Source organism: Dasypus novemcinctus, chromosome 7 (genome assembly GCF_030445035.2).
Source record: "Dasypus novemcinctus isolate mDasNov1 chromosome 7, mDasNov1.1.hap2, whole genome shotgun sequence".
Lineage (NCBI taxonomy): Eukaryota > Metazoa > Chordata > Mammalia > Cingulata > Dasypodidae > Dasypus > Dasypus novemcinctus.
In genome coordinates this window covers 105,797,937-105,823,087 of record NC_080679.1, presented here as the reverse complement: position 1 = coordinate 105,823,087, position 25,151 = coordinate 105,797,937, and the positions used below count along the sequence as shown (strand labels likewise).

Here is a 25,151-nt window from a genome sequence, read left to right as displayed (position 1 = left end):
AGACATTTCTAACTTAATATATTCAAATGAAAACTTTTTAAAACCTTTTCCTCCCCAAGTGTTCTCCATCTCAGTAAATAGCATGTCCATTTATCCACTTGCTTAAGTCAAAATATATCCTGCCCACTTCTCACCTCCTCTATTGCTACCACCCCTGTCCAAACCACCATCCTATTTTGTCTGGATCATAGCAGCTTTCTGGGTTCATTAGGGTAGGTACCCTGCATTAACACATGGTTTTGAGACATATAATGGCTCATGTCCTAGGGAAGTGTACTAGGAAGTAAATAGATCAGAAGGGCAGCTCTCTTCCAGTGGATCATTCAGGGATCCAAGGCCAAGGAGACAATGCCATCTTAAACAAATGTCTTCTATGTTTGCCAAACCAAAGGGAAAAAGAACATGGAGGGATGGGTATGGGACATTTTTATGGAGCAGACCTGGAAGTGGCCCACACTCTTTCTGCTTAGATTTATTGGCTATGACTCAGTTACACAGCCACACCAAACTGCAACGGAGGCTAGAAAATGTGGTCCAACCGTGTTGCCAGGAAAATAAGAAAGAAATGTTGGTAAATAGCTAACAGTGTCTTTCAAATACCTCTGTATTCTAGAAGTCTAGTAGCAATGCTGAAATTAGGGAAACAATCTCTCCTTTGAAAATGTTCTCCTTAAAACCTAGGATAGTGCAGGGTAGGTGAAGAGAGGCAGCTGTGCAAGGGTCATGTCTAATTTCAAAGTGGAAATACTTTTCTGAAAGAAGTAGCCTTGAGGGGTGCCACCTAAAATGCAATTTTATGTGAAATTAGAGGAAAAGTGGCAATATACATAACACCAGCAGAGGTTTACTAGAGTGGCATTTTCTAAAGAAGTACCTGGAGGGCCTGCTTTCCCTTACAGAACAGGAAAACAAATTTTGTGGGTGAAAAGAAATACACATTGAGTGACAGAGTGCTAATCAGTTAAAGGAAAGTTGCACATTTCTTTTGGTGGGAGGAGAAATTGACAACATGAGTTCTAAACTAAGTCTCTGGGAGTCAATCAACTATTTTTACATTAAGGACAGATTATAGCATGTGGGTGGGGTGAGGAGAATTATAGTGATTTTGGTTTTTAATTTGAAGGGACAATGTAATTTGGGGGATAGAGATGGTAAGAAGAGCTCTTTCCTTTTGTCTCCGTCCCACAGAGAAAGCTACCAGAAGTGAAAAAACTGGTAAGAAGTGGTTTCAATGGAAGCAGTACAGTAATGAAGATAAAAAAGGATTCTGGGCAATAAATCTTTTTCTCTTCTGTAAATACCCACTTTTCGAACATAAAGGCTCTTTAAAGATACAAGAAAACAGAGCTTTCAGAAGGGGCTTGATACATTATTTATGAACTTATCAAGTGAAAAAAAAAAACACCCACTCAGACATTTTAATAAAAACTTTCAACTAATGTATCTAATTTTATTGGTATTAAAAAAAGCCAATTATGAACGGGAAAGTCATTGTTTGTGAAACTGCTACACAGCTTTCTGCAAATAGAATGTTTACAAATCACTTGGAATCACTTTTCTAAAGTTTCAGTTTCTGAAGGTCAAATAACTATGTAACTGCTTAATAAAGAAGCAAAGAAGTGCCTCTAAATATCTCCCAGCTCTGATGGGCTTATATTCTGCTCCTTAGGTGAGGTATTAGCAAAGCTTATTTATTTTCATTTCCAAGGCTTTTATTTGCTCATTCCCTTGTGGTAAAGCTGATTTCCATGATGATTCCCTTCTTAATTTTAATACCCTTTTTACTCATCATATAGACATAAGAATTTTCCATAAAATAATGAAATCTTTGCAAAGGAAATGAAGACAACTCAGAGAGTAAAGTAAACCAGCTCTTTTTTAATTAATTGATCCATTGTCATGTGCGTATAAAATTTTTTTCAACCTAGGAAAATAAGGTTAATTAACATAAAAAAGCCTCACTCCTCTAGATGCTGAATTTTGTATTTTACCCATGCTGCCTTAAGTGCCTTGATTTCCCAGTAATGACCTAGTTCTCCTAATGAGGAACATTAACCCCTGGCTGTAGCTGTCCAGGACTTAATTGTCAACTGCAGCTGAAATAGGGGAGTCTGCCGATCAGCAGGTATGTGGTATATTAACTCATGTCATTTCAACCCCTAATAAATAAATCTGTTGCTAAGGCAACAGGAAGATCAGCTCTATCAGTATTCTCTCCTCCCAGTAACCACCCCCCCCTTCCCTTTTGCAGGAAACTGCCTTTCACACCAAGCTAAGGAAAAAAGAAGGAAATTAACTACATGTAACCATAATTAGAAGTAACATAATTTCTATCTTAGAAACATATCTAAATTAATAAAAAAGGACAGCAAAGAAAGAAACACTTTTGACTTAGATCACGATAAATTATTTCCTTCAACAGGAGATATGCACTATGAGGTATACATCTGAGTAAGAACAAATCTCAAACATTTCAGCTCTTTGTGTTTCTGATTTTTTCTCTTCTTTTGTTTAACCAACAAATGATGATAGTTGGAATAATGCTGAAATACATAATTTGTTGCATAGTCAATAAAGATAATATAAGGGGAAAAAACCTCACATAATTTATAATAGTTATTGGTATTCTATCTGGGAATTTTTTAGTGTGAATGAGTAAAAAAAATAAATAAAATAAAAAACCAGTCAGTGAACCTTAACCTGGGTAACCTAGGAAAGCTATACAAGCTCATTCACTGGGGACTTAAATATGAATTAGAAATCCAGAATTTACACATCTGGATCATGGCAGAGGGACAGGTGAAAAACAACAACAACAAACTGAACTTCATCTCCACTTCTGGTTTTATTTTCTAATGATAGTAAGAAATCACTTTGGTCTTAACCAATCTGAGCCTTTCTTCCCAAACACTGTCATTTCACTTTTTCTACTACCTTTGGGTTAAAATGAATTATTCCATTTTCACAAAGTCCTGAAGGGTTTGTATTTACAAAGTCATGTTATAAAATACATATATCAAATATACTTTCTAAAAGCAATGCTGATCATGTGACAGTCTACCTGTGGTAAACTGATTCCCTTTATATTTTCATTGTCATGTATAAGTTTATTCTTCCCAGCAAGAGAAACTTATCCTAATTGGGCTGATTGAGTAGGTGATAACAAGAACACATGCTGGAAAAGAGTCTTAATATAGTCATTAATACTGTAATTCATCATTATCAACATTAAGTAATACTGACCTAAAATATGACAGTAATTTTTTTTTCAGGCAGTACCAGGGATTAAGCCAGGACCTTGTACATGGGAAGCAGGTGCTCAACCACTTGAGCTACATCTACTCCCTAGGACACCATTTAAACCATGAGTTGAGTAAGGCTAGGAGGCAATGTGGAAAGCGCAAAGGTTTGTTACAAGTTTGTGTGGTGCACTAGATTATATAATATCCTTGGTGCATGAGAATTTACACATCATTGGAATTTAAATCAAGGCAGATATCAATGCAAAGCAGAGGATTTCACGGCATCTCTTAAAAAAAAAAAGGAATAGTAACTACCATCACAGAAGGATAGAAAATGCCATACATTAAAAGCCACATGAAAGACATTAGTCCTGAAAAAGGGAGGAAAGAGCAGGCTAACTGAAGAAAAGTGAGAGGCCAGGTCAACTGGGATGGTCTGGAAAAAGGCTTACTGAATGGAAAGAAGAAATATAATTAAATCACACACACTCATATAGAGGACATAAGTATGTCTGACAAAGAAATAGATGCTTCACATCCATCCATCCATCCATCCATCCATCCATCCATCCATCCATCCATGCACCCACCAACCCACCTACCCACCCAGCCATCTACTTCCTGACTTAGTGATTCCTGATCTGCGGTGTTAGATAAAGAATCTGGTATAAGAATTTGATTAAAAGAGTGGTGATAGAAAAGAGTGAAATCAGACATAGGGGCTCTGTGATTCAATATGACTGTCATAAGGATACCATAATCCAACAACTTCTTTGGCAATAATTATGTTTAAGGAATGAGTCAAGTTTAGAGAACTTTTAAACCTTGTTAGGCAGGAAAGAATAACGAGAGCTATAGTACTTATGATATTCTAAAAATAACGCCACCAAGATAGGAATTACTACAGGTGAACTTCTTTAGGCTGTCATGGTGTGCTAGAAAGTTAAAACACAACACAACAACAAAAAAACCCGCAAAAAAACAAAACCAAAAACAAAACCCCTCAATAGCCTAGGAGACATTGAAAAACTAAATTTTGAACCTGTATTCATTTTCTTTACATGGTCAGTGGTTGGAAAAATAGTCAGCAAGGCACCTATAAATGGATTTTGGAAATTATAAACAGAAAAGCTATTTTTTGACCATGACTTCCTAGTATCTATTTTTCTACTATTTTTTAACTAATCCTGGAGAAGATTCCCAGAGATTCATCTAATAATATTATGTGGGAGGAACAAAATAGACCTATTAGATAAGGTAGGGGAGGGATGATATGATATAGCAATGATAATTTTAGCCATGTGTTTGATGATAATTTTTCCAAGATTCTCATAAAATTCTCTAGAGATTTTTCTTTTAAACACCAGAGCTCATTTGAAATTCTTTAAGGGGAAAAAACTAGGAAAGGACTATATCTGAATATAACTTGTCTCTGAGTTAGGAATAACCACAATTAAATAGAACCTTATATTTCATGTGAGTTTGATTGCCCAATTGATGGATAAATAATAACTAGTTGGATGATTCCTTTCAAAGACCTGTTACCATTCCCAGTCAATCTGAAAATTAGCTTACTTAACTAATTAGCTACAGGGGAAAATTCCTTACTTTAATGTAGATAGATATCCTAGAAAGCACTTATGGAATCATATTTTTTAGAGATCAGGACAAATAAGATGGATTTTCATAGGTCTGAGGAAGCTTCATGGAGTGTGCTGAAAGGCCAGACCACATAATCATCTTTTCCAGAACTGTAATTCTGTGAGGATCATTTCTCTGTTAGAATTATGCATAACACTGAAAAAGAACAAGGAACATTGGTATCCAAAAACCAGTACTTGCCTTTCTGTTTGTATCCTGCCTTGGCACATGAAGACTGACCTCCAAAAATATTTCATTAAGATAATGACCAATAAAACCTGAAAGCTTTAAGATAACCATCTCACTGAACATTTCCTACACAGTCTTGGGCAATGGGAAAACCAAGGTAAGTTTAACTCGGCTTGAAAAACAAAACATCCAATCATCTAACATATTTTCAGAAGGAAGTCATCAATTTTGCTTAAAAAGCTGTGTTTTTATACTTCAGGGAGTTAAAGAATGAAAAAAAAAGGTAATTTTAAAAAAAGGTAATTTAAATTTTTTAAATTAATTTTTAATTTTTTAAAGGTAATTTTAAAAAAAGGTAATATAATGGTACACATTTTACTTCAATGATTTAGCAAAGTATGCTTCAAATCCATTTTTATTTTTTAATGATTGGTTTTCATCATTTCATCACATTTACACCCTTAACCACAGTCAACTTTGCAGAAATAGTCTTTACCGTTACTTCATTGAATAAACTGTAAATATTATATAGCCCATAAAAGCCATTCTAGTTTCAGTATAGTCCATAAAAGTATTTCTAGCTTCAGCAAAAAGCTCTGGCAACTTCTCTAGATCTCAAGCAGTGAGGTCATGGAACGTTTAATTAAGGCTAACTCTAATATATCAAACTCCTCAACAAACCTCACAGCCCACTCCTGCCCCATTTTTCTTAACCACCTTTACCTTTGTATTGGCCATGCATCTGGAGCTATAAGATTAGAAAATAATTTCTTATATCATAGATCTCTCTTGCACAGCCTTCCTAACTACTTAACGCATGTTGAGGCAAATCCTGTTTGGTCTGGGTAGAAAGAGGTTTCTTACGCATGAGAACACTTGTCTGCAATCAACTGCTGAAAAAAAATTCTAATAAAATATGTTAACATTCTGGGCAAGAAAAATTAGTCTATGAGAACTAAAAATTAGGCAATTCTAATGGCTGGTGGCAGGCATATTTTTCCATATGTCATCACCAATTCCATTTGACTGTGGTATTCAAAACGTAGTTTATGATTCCCTAGGCATATCCAAGACCATGTCATGGAGTCAGTAAAGTCCAACTATTTTCATGCTAATCCTAAGAGATTATTTGCCCTTTTTTACTGTGGTTATATATGCCCTGATAATGCAAAAGCACTAATGGGTAAAAGTGTTGGTGCCTTACTGCAATTCAAGGCAATGGCACCAATCTGAACCAGCAGTCTTTGTATTCTGCACCACAAAAAAAAAGGTCAATTTCACTTAAGGCTATCCTTGATGATGTGATAATGCAGTAAAAATTAATTTTATTAAATTTCATCCCTTGGATAAATATTTAGTGTGATAAAATGGGAAGAGGAATAAAGCAAATCTTCTGCAAACCAAAGTACCTTGGCTGTCTGGTCTGTAAGTACACACTTAAATGCCTGAGTTGTAAGCTCGACTAACTGCTTTTTTCATGAAACACCATTTTTATTTGAAAGAACAACTTACAGACAATCCGTGGTTAATCAGATTTTGAGTATCTGGCAGATGTTTTCTCAAATATGAACCAAGTGAACTTGTCACGTCAAAGAAAACAACTGACAATATTTGTTGCAATGATGAATTTCAGCTTCTAAGTGAAAATCAGAATTGGAAAACTTGCAGTTACACCATAAGTTTGATAGCTTCCCAATATTTAAAGAATTCTCTAATGAGATCAGTGGTGATATTAACAAGCGTGATTTTTTGAAATTGTTTTATGAAATGTGTCAACATTTGGAAGATCTGCATAAATTCATTGAACTGATATTTTCCGAGTGACCAATGTGTAATGTTACAAAACACATTCAAACTGTAACAGTACAGGAAGAGCTCACTGGTATGGTTTCAGATTCCACATTCAAACTAACTTTTAAGAAACCTGTACTTGTGAAGTTCTGGTGTAGTATCAAAGAAAAATATCCACAATGATTTGAAGAAGCCATTAAAACACTCCTCTGTTTTGCAGCTAGTTTGTGCGGCAGGATTTTCTTCATTAACTTCAACCAGAACAGATTGGACACTTAAGAAGATATCAGAATCCAGCTGTCTTCTATTTATACAGACATTAGAGATTTACAAAAATGTAAAAAAATTTCATTGTTCTCACTAATTTTTTTGTTTTGGAAATACCTTTTTTCATAAAAAAAATTCTGTTAACATGTATTTGGTTCACTGTTATTTTTAAATTATTTAATATTGATTTTAAAACTTTTTCTGAGTTTTAATTTCTAATATAGTAAACAATGACAGATATAAGTCTAATAAACAAAATCTCCTTGGTGTCCCAATTATTTTTAAAAGTATAGTCCTGAGATAAAAAGTTTGACAACCTCAGTCATGAGAGTGTATTCTCTTTCAATGTCCTATAAACTCAGTTTTTCTGTCCCTCCTGCATTGGGTCTTTTGTGCCCGTTATAATAAAGAGAACACCTACATAAAGGTTAGGTCTTGGTGCATTGTTACACTATTTGGAAACAGAAATGTAAAGCAAAGACATTGCCAACTGCAGTCTATTTTTTTTAATAGGTCTTTCACTATAAGTCATTTCTATTAACTGTGCCTTGCTATAGATGTTTATAACAAAACATTAAAGACTGGGTAGGAAGGAGAAAACAAATTACTTTGCAGAGAACCCAGCAACTCTGCTAAAATACTGTCAGTTATTTATCTACTGTCAGCAGAGGTTGCACACTATAATCCTTGACAAGCTCAGATTCAGAAAGAATGAAGAGAGGGGGCAAGCATTGCATTTAAGGGCCTGTTCTCATGCACAGACATTTTAACACAGATTTAAAGCCAGAATGTATCTTCTAGGAAATGTCACTTTTGATTTTGATACATTTCCTAGCAAGTAGGCTCTATATTTGGTTGACTTAGTACAAGACATGTGAGAGGCTAACACTATATTTTAGACCATTCATGATCCCAGTGTGGAACTACACAATGAGGTAAGCATCACTTCATTTTTAGAGTTGGCTACTGCAACTGCATGATTTCATGGAGATAGTTTTTATGATAAGGTGCTTTATTTTTGTTTTGTTAGGCAAGGTAATGACAGTGTCTAAGAAGCCTGTTGCCCTCTCCAGTATCCGTTTCTTTATGTTAACAGGGGAAACAACCATCACTATATTCTCGTGTCCTAGAATACTTTCTCTTTGGAAAACGTACATGGCCAAGACAAAATTACAACAGACTGAAGAGCTTCCTGCAGGCTACTCTGAAGACACTCTCCCCTTCAAGCAGGTAGTTAAAGTAGTTCTTAATACTGACAAGAATATCTGAAGTGCAAGGATGGGGGTGGTGCAAACTAAGATGTGGAAGAAGCAACACACAACCCTGGTCACTTCTGGTAGAAACAAACCACAGTTGCCTTTAGAATCCAATTTGTATTTACTGGTCAGTTATCTGAATTCTATCCATAAGATCAGAGGTTTAAATAACTGCGTGCTTGTAACTGGGGGGATGCTTGATGAACGCTGAACCAGAATCTTAATTTTCTAATTCATATTTACCAATTGAAAATAAACTGTACTTTTATGAGCAAATTTACATAAATCAGATGATAAAGCATCTACCACTAAAAGGTAGGAGCTCACAACATTTGCATATATTCTCCTAAAGAAAATATAGGCGTTTTAGATTTTCATTGGAGAGTCTTGCTGCGTTGGAACTCTAATGGGCTTAGAACAGTAAATTTTGAAGAAACTGATTGCTACCCCTGTAGCTAGTAAATGTCTGCCTAGACCCAGTGGCATTTGAAAAAAGTGTTTTATCATAAAATTATCCCAGCAGAGTCCATTCTGCAAGATAACATCATCATCATCATCATCAGTACTCCATGCAGGACCCAACAGCTCTGGCACAATATTGCCAGTCATTTATCTGTTGTCAGCACAGGTTACACACTGTAATCCTTGACTGCCTCGGAATTAGAATGTCTTTGATGTCCCCACAAGAGTTTTTTGCCCGAAGGCTTTACCAATGCTCGGCAGCTCAGTGTTTATTCCTCGTAATCTTCCTCTCATCTCCAGGCTAGCAGTGACAGATGGTTATGGGCACACAATAGTATTAAGAGTTTGATATTTTTTTTATGCTGTGCTCTCTGTACAACAAATAGCTATCAGACGCGGGCCAGAGAGCTGACATGGCTCGCTTAGGTAATGGCAAACAAACAGCTCGGGTTGATGCTTTCTGTCATTTCCCCTCCTAACCCTGCTTGTTTTCATTGTATACTCTCAAAGGTAAACTATATTAACCTTATAGACTGTTATTAAAAAGATATATCTATATGAGCATAAAGTGCTTTCTTTTCTCTTTTTCTTACTCTTTTGATTATGAAAGTAATACTGCTGACATATTGAACAAATATCGAATGTCAACATAAATTTTTAGTGTGTGATAATATCCCCCTTCATATAGCTGTGTGTCAGGCAGGAACCCGCGGATGATGCATAGCAGTAAATAACCCAAACAAAATTAGTTCTCTTGTCAGCTTCTACCTTGTATGTCCCCAGGCATCAGTAAAATTGACTGCACGCTAGATTTTCAAAATTAGCCCTAATGTTAGCTATGTGTCTGGCAACCTCTAAGTTTCCAATGTTCTACTATATTACCCGTAAGGATGAATGTGTTACTTTTATATTTTGGCATTTACTCTTGCTGATGTGGCTTTTTTGCCCCCTCGTCTCTAAATTAAAAATAATTTAGCTTTAACAGTAAGAATTGCACAGACATAATGCTGTATCTCTTTAGGAAACTAACTTTAGGCAATTAAATTAAATTAAAGCCAAAATATACAAAGGAAGAAGGGGAATTATTTTATTTAATATTGTTAATTTTATTAACATAGCTCTGTCTTCTGCAAAGTATCGAATAACATGATTCTCACTCTTTCCCCATATCAGTATGCTGTCTCGCAATAGGAATCTACAAATTATTTGATTTAGCATTTTTTATGATGAACTAGAACGAAACTTTTTAAAACGGATTTTCTTACAATAATTCTTTACTTCTGAGACAACCAAAGGTTAGCAGAATTTTTTTAAAAAAGGCTTTTAGGAAGGGAGTAAATGATGACATCTATATTACCTTCAAATAGGTTAATCTCATCCCAATCCACAAAATCTTAAAATAATATAAAAGAATGCCAGACACTGTGACATTGTAAGTGAAACATGATTTAAAATAAATGTTGCTCCCTTAAAAAGCTTCGTTGGAAGCATGAAGTTGAATAAACAAATCCAAAAACACGTTCCACGTTAACTTCCAATACATAAATTTTATGTTCATACATTTAGAGTCAAAGACGAAATCCCTGTAGGTACCAGATGCTGCAGATCATCTGGGAGAGCTTCTCGAGTTTTAACATGCTTGAAGTCAAATCCTTGGCAAAGGCGCTTTGCCTGGCCAGTGTGGTGTGCCTATTCACCTGTAAACAGTTGCTCTCAGAAAATCGACCTAATGATCAATCCAGCATCTCTGCAATAGAGACCATAATCTGTGGGGGAGGTGAACTCTAATCAGGCCACATGCAGATTAAACTACCTGGGAGGAATAAAAACCAGATTAACATGTTCATGCCCAGTATCAGAAAATTATCAAGACGTTTTACCTCTTTAAATCCTAATTTATAGGAGGCAGAGTTAAGTTTATGAGTTTATATTTGGTGCGATTACATGCTGCAGTTGATTTTCCTGTTTAGAAAGGATTCTGCTAGAAAGTATTTTGCTAATCACAACACAGGTATTTCGGAGAAGAAAAAAAACACTGTATATGTTCATATAGTATATATATATATATATACACACACATACTGTATACTGTATACATATATACTATACATATGTGTGTGTACGTATATATATATACATATATATAATGATAAGTAAAATGAAGACATCCTATTGAAACTGGCCATATTAGCTAATAGCGGAAATTGCTCGTTTTGATAATACTGCTCCTAATGTGTACATATGAAATTGTTTTGTGATAATATATATATTTATATTATCATTCTTTCTTACACTTTGAAATTTCTTGAACATGATTTGATTTCCTGTAAGTGCCTAGTTACTGCTTTTAGTTGAGCAAATTAGTACAAATTATTATCTGTAATTCTGATTTAATCTCAGCACACAGCTATTAATATAAATATACAAAGTAGTATCACCTTGGCACTATGTTAGTAGTATTGCCACATTAAAATGACCTTTTCAGAAAGTTACAGGGACATTAAATTAATAAATCAATCACCAGAATATATTTTCTAATACCCATAGTACAACTCTTACTAAATTGTCATTTCTTGAACTTACCACCTGTGAGGCCAGACAATGTGCAATGGTCTCTGCTGAACATCAACTCCACCCAAATTGTCACAGGCAGTAGGAGTCGGAAGGCATTTCTTTTCATGATGAGAGCTTGAACTATCTGACAAGTTGGACTTGTTCAAATCTGACACTTGCAATAATGAGCTACCCAGGCTTTCTTGTTGTGTGGTATCAAAGCCAGAGTGTGCAGTGCAGAGTCCAGACTCCAAATTAAAATTCTTGCATAAACCCTCAGAGTTTCTCTGCTCTTGATAGAAAGGGAGGGCCCTGGATGGAGCAGCACCACCATCTCCTTTAAGGTTGAGCATCTTCTTTAAGTGGCTTGTTTTGTGCATGGGCATGAATCTGTTACAAAAGGGAATGCAATATACTTTCAGTGAGAATAATACTTAAAATTTGTCTTTACCTTTTTATAAGGACATGATGATTATCCATAACACAGACAAAATAAACTGAAGATATTATAACAAAAAATTCTAGGAAAAAATGCAACAGTAGTGGCAATCAAGAGAAAGTTCAAAAGTTTGAAATTAGACAGGACTATCTTTGAATAGTTTCTAAACAGTTTTCATAGTTATAAAACCTTCATTAGGGAAGAGGATATGGCTCAAGTGATAGGGCTTCTGCCTATCATATAGGAGGACCCGGATTTGATCCCTGGGGCCTCTTGGTGAAAAAGAAGAAGAGAAAGCGTGTCCGTGTGGTGAGCTAGCGCTGCGTGGTGAGCCAGTGCCCATATGACAAATCAGTGCCCACATGGTGATCCAGTGCCTGTGCAAGTGAGTAATGCAGCAAGATGATGATACAACAAAAGAGAGATGAAGGGGACAGTCAAGGTGAAGTGCAGCAGAAACCAGGAACTGAGGTGGCATAGATAACAGGGAACCACTCTCCACATCAGAGGTACTCAGGATTGAATCCCAGTGAATCCTAGAGGAGAATACACGAGAAGAGAAGACCAAAAGAGAAACAGATATAGAAGATCACGCAGCAAATGGACACAGACAGCAAACACAGCAGGGTGGGGGAGGGGAAGGGGGGAAATAAATAAATAAATCTTTAGGAAAAAAAACCAAAACTTCATTGGCCTTTCAAATATTTATCAAGTTAGAGTCTCATAATCAAAGGAACACATATCATAAAAAATATGGCTATACCAGACACAAAAGGACAAGACTATATGATTGAACTATTATGAATTAAACATATTGCCTAAACTCGCGGCGTTAATAATTAGAATACAGGTCACCAGAAAATAGAAGGATGGAAGAGAATGGAAAACTGAGGTAAATCTGTGCAGAATTAGTTCAAAGATTGTTTATAAATCTTTGGAAATGAAAAGAAATGGTGAAAGCATATCACGTGTTTGTAACTAGCAGAGCTATTTAAGGGTATAACAGTGGTAGAAAGGGTAAGTTTAAGGTCATGCATATTAGTAGAAGGAAAGCTAAAAAGTATAATGTAACTGGGTAACATAGTGAAACTCATGTAAAATATGAATATGGGTGATCCTGCATATATAAGACTGTTTTTACAAAATATAATTACAAATAAACTAGAGAGAAGGACACAGAATAGCAGCTATGTACGGTAGGGAAAGCACAGTGATATTGAGAGGTGATGAGTTTTCTGTTTATTTGTTTTTTGCTTATTATTATTAATATTGGAATAATGCAAATGTTTTAAAAGTGATTGAAGTGATGAGTGCACAAGTACTGAATACCACTGACTGTTCACTTTGGATAGATTTATGCTTTACTAATATGTATTAATAAAATTGATTTGTTAAAAAATTATATTATTATACTTTGAAATTAAAAAAAAATTGGCTAGAGACATTGTTTATCACTCATTGTGTTTCTAGATTTCCATTTTGCACTTTCCAATTACCATGTGGCTTATTTTCAAGCCACACCTGTTCATTAATCTACAAAAATAAATGCAACTTCTTTGATTAACACCTGCCAATTTTGCTCACATGACTGTTCTGTATTCTTGGACACCTAGATGCGCTATTTTATTAAACAGACATTGTAAATGTTTCTTGAAGTATGTTTTTTCCATCTTTTTCAGGTATTATTTCTTTCCTGTCTTTCCATAAATTGTTTACACAGAGAGTTCAATATCTGTCACTTACCTAAAGTGAAAAACTTAAAAAAAAATCCTAATACAGCCTAAAACCTGAGAAGTATGCATTTCAAATAGAGGAGCTCACCGTCTATTGGACAGAGTAGGAGACAAACAAGTGAATAGACACTCACCCTCACTGGAACATACTATATACAGAATGGACTTTCTACCTTTTAAAACTGAGGAGAACAATAGGTTAATTCTGACTTGGATCAATAAAGATTTAAAGAGTATTAGTTGAAGGATTTTAAAAGTCAGAGAAGGGGAAGTTCTGGATCAAGGGAACTGCATGATCAAAAGAAAAGGGGTGTGAATGAACATGAACTCTTTAGGGAATAATGTGCAACCCTAAGTGGCTGGGATAGGGTCCTAGGATCTGAGGTCTTGAGAAGTAGGTGGGGCAGTCCACTGAGGATAACAGCAGAGTTCTTGAGGTACAGCCAGAGACCAGGTCCCCTCCCCTGGATGGTTGATTAAATGAAAAAAATGGACAATATGCACAGTAAGGAGATAAGTGGGAAGGAAGAACTGTGGAAAGAACAATAAGGAACATCTAGAAGAGATAGTATTACACTATTGAAATGCACCAAAAGCCCTAAAAGAATGTGTAAAGGGGTGTACAAGCCTGCAGAGATGTCACAGCATCAGAAACAAGACACTTTTGGCCTTGACTCTCAGTAGGTCACTGGCTACTCCTAGTGGCAGTTCTGTGGAGCAATGTGGGGAGAAAACAGACCCCAGGAGGCCAGAGTGCACCAGAGGGCGTGGTAGAGAAAGGGAACTGAGAGGAAAAGAGAAGGAGGGGAAGGTGAAGGTGGATTCCTTAATAGGGCAGTTGTACACAAGGATATTCGCTTTGGAGGAGGGAACTTGCTGGGGAGGGAAACAGGATCCAGAAGAAACAGAGACATTGTACCGGATGGAAATAGAACAATATAATGGGTGGCAATGGCAGGATTCTTGGTGCAGGTGGGGGTGGGAGTAGGGGAGTCAGGCCTTGCAAAGAGAATAAACTTAGATTTCTTGCAAAGCTGAGGGAAGAAAGAGAGAAAAATGAAGTTGAAACAGTTTTAGGTGGCAGGTATGGGATGTGAGTTGTGACAAAGTATTGGGCAACTCACCTATTTCAAGTGAGGTGAGCAGAGATGGAGATGGGGCTGACAAGTGAGCAGAGGGATCAGGGCAGTGACTGTGGAGAAGGGAGAGGCCCTTAGCCAGGACAGAAAGCAAGGACTGAGGCACAATGCAGGAACAGTGGGGATTAGACCATGAGATGGAAATCAAGTCTTTTTCCTGTGTACATCACAAAATCAGAAAGCTTGTTTTGGTGGGGTCTTTAAATGTCTATTCTGATTTCAAGTAACTTGGGAAAAATCACCTAAATATATAAGAAGCCACTTGCCCCCCGCGTAGAAAAGAGATGATTGATACACAGATTAAAACACAAACAATAGTGCTGACCTCTTAAGTGTACTCTAATAAAATAATAAATTAATCATTGATTTAAAATGGAAAGAAATCTAGGCATAGTCAGATTATATGGACCTCACAGATCTGAAATTATTAAGGGATTTAATCAACTCTCTTCCTGAAACAAATTTAAAATTTTGAGGAAATTCTAAGGAACTAAAAACCAACAACAACAACAAAAGTTCCCATTGTCACCACAAAAGGTTAAAAAAAAAACACCAAACTATGACACTATCTTCAACTTTTCCTAAACAAATGGAACAAATGGTAAGAGAAGAAACATCTGTCCATATCTGTAAAATAACAAGCAAGTGAAGTAACCTATTTGTTTATGTAAGATAAAAAACACCAAGCAAGCTTAAGAAGGATTTTATCAATTACAAATTTAGTGCACAAAGAAATCACAATTTAAAAAATCAATGGGCATTGAAAACAACATATCTTCACTTTTTTAGAAAACAGTATCATGACCCATCTTACTAATAAAATTCATTTATATTGGCCAGCATGTGAGCAAAACTGCAAATTAAAAGAGACGGGAGATTGGCCAAAGGGTGGTAAACAAAGGGAGTTGGTAACTGACAAAGAATTTAGCTGTGGGCAAGATGCTAGGCCTGCCTTTACTCAACACACATCCTAAATGTTCTCAAGGGTAGACAGACTCCCAGGCTAACCCACTGATAGGTAAATGGTGGTAAAACAGGATATGGAAACATGGAAATATAAATATGGGCAGTAACCAAAAAATCAGTTTACAAATCTAATAAAAATTTTAAAAAAAATCAAAATAAACTTTGAATGCAAATAAGACACAAGGAAAAACACTACTTAGTCCTGAGTTTGACATGATGAGCACATACTGACTGACCTAGCTAACTGATGTCACTTTTAAGGGTCTAGTTATACGGGGAAGGAAGATACTAAGTTGGTTGTGATAGACTATTTTGCAAAAGCCATTTCATCTAGGGTGTCTGAGACCTGTATATGTTTGAAAATTAGAGAGTTCTTGGAAAAGCAATAATAATGATTAAGGCAATGGAAGAATTGATTTATGAGGACAGATAAAAGGAGCTAAATATCAATAGCCTGGTTAAGTGACAACTAGAGGGGTACATAATGGGAGTCTCTAAGGAAACAGAATAATTATTTAGACTGGAACAAGGGGGTATAACTAGGAGTAAAGAGATGAAATTAAGAATGGGGAAATTTATGGTAAATTTCACGAAAAATTCCCTGACGGTGTAATTTGTTAGCTCATAGAATAAATTCCCTAGGGAAATGATACAGCTAGGGAAATTTAATAAGAGAACCGGACAAAATACCAATAAATTATATAGATAACAATCCAGTACTTGAAAGAGGGCGGTTACATGCTATGTTTTCCTTGTTTACAATATTTTTATGTATAAATGTATTTAATTGTATTTTTTATTAAAGTGATTGTCTCCCAAAGAAGTATTTAGACAATTAGCTGAATCTAAAAGGAGATACCTCCTTTGGTTGGGGGAGGTTAAAAACACTTTAGTTTTCATGTACTCTCCAGCAGTAATGAAGATAGAAGCTGAGATAATTTTTTTACTACTTGGTTTCAATAGAGATCTTGAATCAGGCTGGAAAACTGTATTAATATTTTAAAATATAAATAAAAATAAAACAATCCTCATTCACCATCCCACAGAGTCTATTCTGATTCACTGTGCCACAAAACTCATATTTTCGTAGACCTGTTTAATACAAACAATTTATTGCCACAATAGAAATAAAACAACTTTATTCCAGCTTTACTAAATGTAGCTCTATGGTCAATTACTTCACATCAATACCAAGATCAAATAAGCATAATACTCACAAGCAGTTTGCTTAATAATAGTCACCACACTAATTAACTCATCCAGAACATTCTTAATCAGGCGCTATTTGTAATGTACAGTTAGGAGAAGCCTGAAAATAAACTGTTCTATGTTAAAAAAGAAAATAATACCTTATTGATGGGGTGAAAACTGGCTTTTCTATAGAACTATACAGAATATTTGCTCCATCCTGGCATTAACTGAATGAATCAACTATGCAAGTTGGCACATGTCTCAACACTTACTTTTCCCCAGTTCCAACTCTGCTGAAGGTGCTAATGAGAAGAGAAAAAGGTTCTGAGGTAAGAAGTAAAAGAGAGAGGGATAAGAGAAGAAAAACAGTTAAGCTGTCTTTTTGAGCATGTGCCAGGTTTGCCATTTAATAATTTCCCCAAAAATGCTACTGCCCACTTCACTCACAGAGCATTTCTATGCCTCCCAATCTTTCAGAAGCTCTATTAGAACTTGCTTCTACTTTAAAAAATACTGATTGCTATAATGGTTTGCAATCTGTCATTAGCCACAGGATTTTTTTCAACCAATAGTTAACATGGGAAACAGACAAAGAGCTTCCGTTCAGCAGCCTCGCTCTTGAACTCCACTCTTTTCTCCCCATTTCTATTGCACAATATGGTACCACAGGCAAGGACACAAAGTCCCAGGACTCTGATGGGCCAAGTTTGAGACCACATCTGGAACAATTACTTTTTCGGTTTAAATTCTCATACTTCCTCATCTCCTCCACCCAATGTCCAAACATACAAGTGTAGAGCTGGACCAATAGGAATGGCCAAACATCTTAATTCAGATCAGTCAGGAAAGGGATGGATTTGGGAGGAATTTCAACTGATGCTAAGAGTGGTGGTAAGCAAAGGAAATTCTCTAGGCACCTTAGCTTATTTCTAAGCAAGTTTGAGTATGTGTCTACTTGACTTATAGAGGAGGCATGAGGAAGGCAATAGGATGCCAGTCAAATAAACTTAGGACATTCCTGTTTGATTCATGTGTTGTGGAAGAGAATGGTATTGCTGAAATGTGTACCATGGTGGATTATACTGCTGACAACTGTCTTTTGGAGAGACGATAATAGTGCTCAGTATACTAATATTCAACCTATAGTTTCACATTAAATGCACAAGGGTGAGATTCCACAAAACAGAGACTATCCATAGTCTTGTTTCTGAGACAGATTTGGGGGATAGCTGGTGAAAGAAAAATGATGTGAATAGTGGATGACTGAAGAGAAAAAGAGAGTGAGAGGGCAACTGATCAAAGATAATTACAAATTTGGGCTAATGAAGAGACAGAAGAGCATTAGCAGATATAATAAGGAAACTAACTGACATGCATGTACGGGTAGGAGTTGATGAAGCTTAGCATCTCAGTAGAGCTCTGGCTGAGTAGGTGGGTGGGTGGGGGACCCAAATGACCACCAGTGAGTTTCTGAGATGTGTTCTGCGAAACACTAGTTCCACAGGCCATTTGTAGGCACTGCAGCAGAGAAGGCTTTGTGGGAAAACAAGCTTGGAAAATGCTGGGTTAAACAAAGTTAAATGTTTCTTTACCAAAGAACTTCCCAAAGCACATGCTCGCATGTGCCAAAAATACATTCATTCATTCACTCAGTTAATACTTACTGAGCACCTATTATGTGTTGGGGATTTTGTGTTTTTTGTTTCCCAAATGTAACACTTAACGGAACAAGTTAACTTTTTTCCCTCCAAGAGGGACTGCAAAAATTGACATTCCACAGAGGATACTCTGGAAACACTACATGAGATTCTAGTCAGTGCACACCAGCATCAGAAGAACATGAGGAAGCCACATCAGTGGTGGCATCTTTTATATAGGAGGAATGGCAGAAGAAATCAGAATATGTGTTTACATGAGAAAACAATGAAACCCTATCCAGGAGCCCTATACTAGGGTGGCATCATCAGTAAACAAAAGAAGTTTGAAAGAAATCAGAAAAACCTGTGAAAAAGTGACAGGAGAAAAGATGGTTCAAGAACAAAATATATCAATGATTTTATCAAAGCAGTTTCTGTGGATTCCTGGATAGAAACCAAATTGAAGAGAATTGAGGAGAAAGGAAACAGGAATCAAAGATAACTTTTCCAAAACCAAAAGAGAATACACACTCAGTTCAGTTATCTAAGTCCTTGAGTGATTTACAACAGTACTATTTACTGTTAGCAAACAATGTGTTGCTAATTAATTATAAAATTAACATTTTTAGAATTTAGCCACATAAGCAAATATCAAAGATAATTAAAAAATCATGCTAGCCCATGTGTGTATATCTCTTATATGGTGAGCAGATTTATATAAACCTGTAAAGCACATAAGTAAAAATCTTACTAGAGTTTGCTCATGCATATGTGTGCACACATACCCCATACCTCTCACCACACTCTATTTCCTAAATAAAGCAACCCTAAACAAGGAGATCCATCATAACTAAAACCGGATGTTTGAAGATCACAATATTATCTGGATAGGCAGGTTCATGACTGGTTGTAGGATGGCTGCATGCTCTTCTTAACTGGTGATAGCTAAGGGCTTTCATAAAATAGATGACACATATCTATGAAGGCTGTTTCAATAAGAAACTCCTGGCAGAACATTTGACAAAACCTGAATCATAGATGAGTTGATCATAATCTACATGCACACAGCCCAAATGCTTTGTGGGAACAGCCATCCAATACTCCCAAGGCTGGTCAGACCACATCGTCTAGATGTTCAACCTTTGGTGCTTAAAATATATTTCACCTCCCATGGTGTGAAATTCCAAAGCCAACATGAAATAGTGACAGCAGTCTGAGAAGATATTGGGCAAAAGCATCTTGCCTGGACTATGGAGAATCTGTTTTGTGACAAGACAGGAAAACAGGACCCATAGAAACTAGCTACAGTTAAAATTAAAAAGCAAACCTTATTTATTAGCCTAAGAAGTACATGCCTAAATGGAAAGAAAATCTGTAGTTATCAGACTAGTCACATTAGCCATGTCTGGTCCCAGAGAGGAGATGCTTAGTGAAGAAAACTTCTTCTATCGAAGACTGCCAAAAAGAGAAGCTTCAGCCTCTTCCTCTGCTTTAAGAGGTTCATCATTTCCTGATGTCTGTCCTTTAAATAGCTGGGATATATGAGCCATCAGTAAAAGATGGTCCTGATCCCATGAGTCTATTCCTTCTTAATTTATTTCTCACCATCATTTCTAAGAGTCATTTCTGAAAATCTAACATTTTCCATATACCTCATTTATACCATTTGCTTATATGGCCTCTTCTGGCAACACAATTAATGTGATTATATTAGTTACATTAAATAATTAAGTCTCAATTCTCCCTTCTCTCTTAACATGAAAGTGTTTTGGATTGTATACATTGCTAATTTAACTGCCTATTCGTTTGAACAGTTTGTCTTATTCAATTTTATAAAATCCCTTTAGGATGTACACGTCACATACCTAAAATTTAAGGTCCTTATGAATGTGTGAGAATAAGAAAAGCTACTTGTATATTGCCAGAACAAATTTTTATCAAACCCAGAGTCATCCTTGCTAACATATGTACACTCAATTCTCATAAACCCCTTCTCCACAAAGAAGAAATCTCTAAGAACAACAAAACTCTCTAGTTTACACAAGGTTTATTGTAGTAATTCAACACAGACATAGCTGGAGGCTAAACTGCAAACAAGGAATCTTTATTTTCCTACCTCCACTTTAAGCACTCTCTACCTATGGTGTTCAGTTTTCTAAGGTCCTTATACTACTCTCTGACTGTCCAGGTCTCCTACTATCCGCACCGCCCCCCCCCCCCCAACAAAGGACCACCTTGCAACCTAACCTGGCACTAAGTCCCATTTAGGATCCAGCTCTGAATCTTGCCCTGCTCTCTCTTCTTGGTCATGTTAGAAACATCTTAGACAGCCACAAATCATTAATCACCTTTTGTTCTTAATACGTTTGTCCTTTCCAAAAGAGCAAAACCTTAATTCAAGTGTACTTAATAAAAAATGTGATAATTTCTGGCAGGACAATACTTCTGTGAGGAAGAGTACGCAAGGCACACATACAGAGAAAGCTCTGTGAAGTACCTTAAGTTACTCCACTGAAGCACTGGTCATGTTGAAGGGTGTTTATATCTATCAGCTAGGCTGGTACAAGGAACTGGATTTCACCTCCTGCACTGGCACATCCTGCATTTGTTAGCTTGGCTAGATCACTTAATTTCTCTGAACCTCAGCTTCTTACTCTTTAAAATGAGATGGTAATATCTGTTTTTGCAAATTTCTTGAGAGAAGTGAAAGAGAAAACATATATGTTGGTCTTGACTTGTACTAGGGGTTGAATGAACCTCAGTAAACGTTCCATTCCCTTGCATTCCAAGTAACATCCATACTTAAGTGGTAGTCCCAAGAGCATCTGGACGTAAAGCTGCATTCCCTATTCACGTAGTAAATAAATCACTGTATTAACTCAGTGAACAAATATTCATTCAACATATATTTAAGCTCCTTCCACATGTAAGAAATTGTGTCTGTTTTGAAGCATATAGCAAAATTTCACACATCCTTAGCATGGTCTCTTAATCCCCTGTGATAGTTAATTTTATGTGTCAATTTAGCTAGGTTATGGTGTCTAGTTTTTGGCCAAGCAAGTACAGGCCAGACTGTTTCTCCTGAAAACCCTGACTGAAACACCCCACAATTGTAACTGCCCATACCATCTTTTAACTAAACTGAGTTTACTGATTCCATCATTAAAATGACCTAACTCCTTTTCAAACTTAATAATAATCTGTGTATCATCTGTGATATTTACAACTCAGATAGAATCAAAATTTCAAAAGCTTCCATCCATTCACCTTACTTAATTTAATGATGGCATTTAAAAAAGAAAAAGTTCCCAAATGTGGCTCTGAAGTAATTCCTTTTTAAGCAAGAGGAATGGCTGGTTCACTTGTACATATACCTGTTAATCTACACGACCTGCTTTGTAAGGACTTACCTTGCAAGTAAATATTCTTACTACTCCTGGAAATTCCATGTCTCCCAAAGCATAGTAAAGCACTGAAGGAAACTCTAAAAATGATCTCTAATCACGTGTTCTATTCCATGATTTTTAGAAAGCCATTACTTAGAAGTTGATAGCTGGATGGGAAAATGTGGTGGTACTGAAGAAAGGACCACTTTCTTCTTTCCAAACAAATATAAAAATTCCCCTAGAACATTGTTTCCAATTGGAGAGTCTCCTTTGGAGCATGACATGATTTCACTGGATTCTGTTGTGGAAAAGAGAGCAAAGGAACAATACTACGATGGGTGAAATTTCCTGAAAAGAATTTTAGGAAAATAAAGAAGTATGGGGTACTCTATGTCTGTACTGACAGGCAGTGTGAAAAGAGTCTGCTGTAAAAGAGAGAGCTGGGAAACAAAGCTAAAAGAATTTGGGGGATAAAAAAGGGAAAAATGTTTGTACATTTTATTCTGAAGCTAAAATGTTACTATTTTTTAGTAAAAAAAAAAATTGTTTGGTTGTGAAAAAGTTACTTACTCTCTTTAAACCTGAGTTTCCTCATCTGCTCAATGATAATGAAGCCAGTTCCAGACTCCTCATAGAATTATAAGGATTAAACAGCACATCAAATCTAATGATTATATTATACTTATTATTGAGGCAAAATGGCCTCTGAGTCAAGCAGGACTCTAGGCATATTGTTTGGTTTCAAAATCAGGGCTCTGCCACTTCCTACTAATAGCTGACCTGGAGAAAGAGTCTTTTCTCAAAGCATAGGTTTTCTCTTGTGTAAAATGGGGATAATGTTTTGCAAAATTGTTTTCCATGTTGCTTCTATGTTGACACATAGTAAGAGCTCAGTGAATATTGATTATCACTTTATTATTGATAATGATAAAGATCATCATCATGTTGTCAATGTAACTAAAGAAGATATTCAACATTCTAAAAACTCTAGTCTCTGACTCCACTGGCCCTTTCATGGTCAAACCTTCGTAAATCATAGACCCATCATGCCTTCTTTAAGATGTATTTTTCTTGTTACCTGTTATGAGTCATGGGTAGCATCCATTTAAGGTAGACACTTTAAATATGTTATCTGCTTTTTATTTGTTTAATAACCAAAGATTTCTACTGATGCTTAGAGGCATATTAATAGCAAAAAGTCCAAAATTACAATTCAAATATATTCCTCTTTCTAATAATTCTTTCCTATGGTACTTTATTCTACCTTTCAATTTTTCCTTGTCTGTACTTTTATTCCTTCATTTTTCTGAGAGGTTCCATCTTTTCTCTTCTTAAAATTGCATAAACCAGGAAATTTAAAACTCAGTTTCCAGGTCTCTGAAGCATGAACAGATGGGCATCAAAAATCCAGTCTATTTTTTTTTCATTTGCCTACCCACAACCTGAATAAATCAAAATTACCAGCAAATCCAACTTACAACACAAACTTTCATTTTTTCTTTTTTCACTCCCACATTACATGCTATGGCACTAAGTATTGATTTACTTCAAGTTCTGATTATAGTCTAATTTTTAAACTATGGAAAGTGACTTTACTCAGATCTGATATTAGAAGATACACTTTTATTAATTTTACATTTGAAATAGACACTTTAAGTGTACAAAGTGAGTGTACAAAGACTTCTCCTTACTTCAGGTTTTCCATTCTTCCCAATATTTCCACGTTTGAAAAAGAGGAAGTAAAGAATAACAGATATGTGAACCTAAAATGTCTGACATGCTGGGCTACTACCAGAAACTAAGCAAAGCTTGAAGGTAAAGAAAGGCTTTAAATACTCATTGAAATACTTAGTGGAAAAGGCTCAGAGGAAAAAAAAAATTCATCGTTCACCAAAAATTAGAGTGCCTACTATGTGCCAAGATGCCCTCATGTAATACATAATGTGGGAGATGCTGCAATCAGGGAAGAATTGAGTGTTATGAGAACCCAGTCCTCAGGAGGCTAGTATAAGGAATTCTCTCTCAAGAAGGTTACCTTCCAGCTGAGACCTCAATAATGACGAGAAGTTAACCAGGTTTGGGAGTGAGTGGAGGACCGTAAAGGGTGTAAGAAGAGAGAGAACATGGTAGAGACATCAAATGCAGTCAAATATGGCTGGAGCATTGAGTGGGCACAGAAAGCTGTGAAGGTAGGGAAAGAAGGGACAGAAGATGAGGCATGAGAACTCAGCAGGGGTTGGGTCTTTCTGCCCTGAATAATTCTGCCCTGAAGGGGTTTGCAGCCATTTGAGAAGTTTAAAGTAAGGGAATGGTATGGTCAGATGGGTCTAATTCTGTAGTGTGAAGAACAGACTGGGGGAAGTATAGCAAAGTAAGCTCCAATGTTTAGTTCCCCTGCATTTTGAATCTCCATTAAGATGATGGTAAGAGAATTTTTTTTTAAAAAAAGGCATAGACTCACAAGACAAAGAGAAAAATTGTGATAGAAGACAAGAGAAATGAAATGTCAACCAACTTTCAGAAGATGGAAAGCAGATGGATGAGTGGTGTTTGAGCAGAGAGGAGGAGGAAGAATGGGTTTATGAATGTGTGTGATTTTATCTGTATGTAGTGTTAGCCAAGAAGAAGCAGAGCTCATTTGCTCCATAGAAACCCAAAAAGTTGAGGAGTTGGACACAAAAGGTGCCTCTGAAAGTGGAATGCATAGGAATTCTATGTAGGCTAAAATCAGACCTCCCGATAACCTCCCTAAGGCCATAGAGCCAGGCAACTATCACCCCTTTCCTCTGCCCCCTACCCTCACTCCCATTAACAACAGAAAGCAGGCTTCCTAATTTGAGAATTTGAACAGCAGAGACCAGGCATGGTAAAGGCAAGGATGAGGGCAATTAACTATGCCTATTCATTGGTGGTGCCTCCCCCATTTGTCTCTCAAACAGCTGGAGATCCCCCTTTCAGGATCTATTCTCCTATAGAAATTATAGGATACTGACTGGAATGACCTAATTAGAAAGACCTAGCAAAAGTGGCATGCAAGGGATGCCTCACAAAATAACTGAATCCTTATTTGCTCATAGTATGAGAAAGGGCACAAGTGAAGCCCTTCCAGTCATCTTTCAGGAACTCATTCTCAAATATGAATGGACAGCCAGGAACCACCAGACATTTGAGGAAAACTTTTAATATGAAAGACAGACAATAAAGCAAATAAGCAGAAAAAAGGTACTCAGAAGAAAGTGAAACTATGTGTAGGGCAGGG

The 25,151-nt window shown here is 36.3% G+C and overlaps 1 protein-coding gene across 50 annotated transcripts in view; it reads right to left on the bottom strand.

Moving 5' to 3' along the window:
• GTDC1 (glycosyltransferase like domain containing 1) overlaps positions 1-25,151 on the bottom strand; it is a 412,173-nt gene that overhangs the window by 67,873 nt on the left and 319,149 nt on the right. For 39 of the 50 annotated variants that reach the window (XM_071216464.1, XM_058300976.2, XM_058300991.2 and 36 more), the window contains one exon: positions 11,432-11,791. The exons of the other annotated variants lie outside the window; for them this stretch is intronic. In XM_071216464.1, the coding sequence (XP_071072565.1) occupies positions 11,432-11,791 (360 nt within the window). The remainder of the gene's footprint in view (positions 1-11,431; positions 11,792-25,151) is intronic. 50 annotated transcript variants of the gene reach the window in all.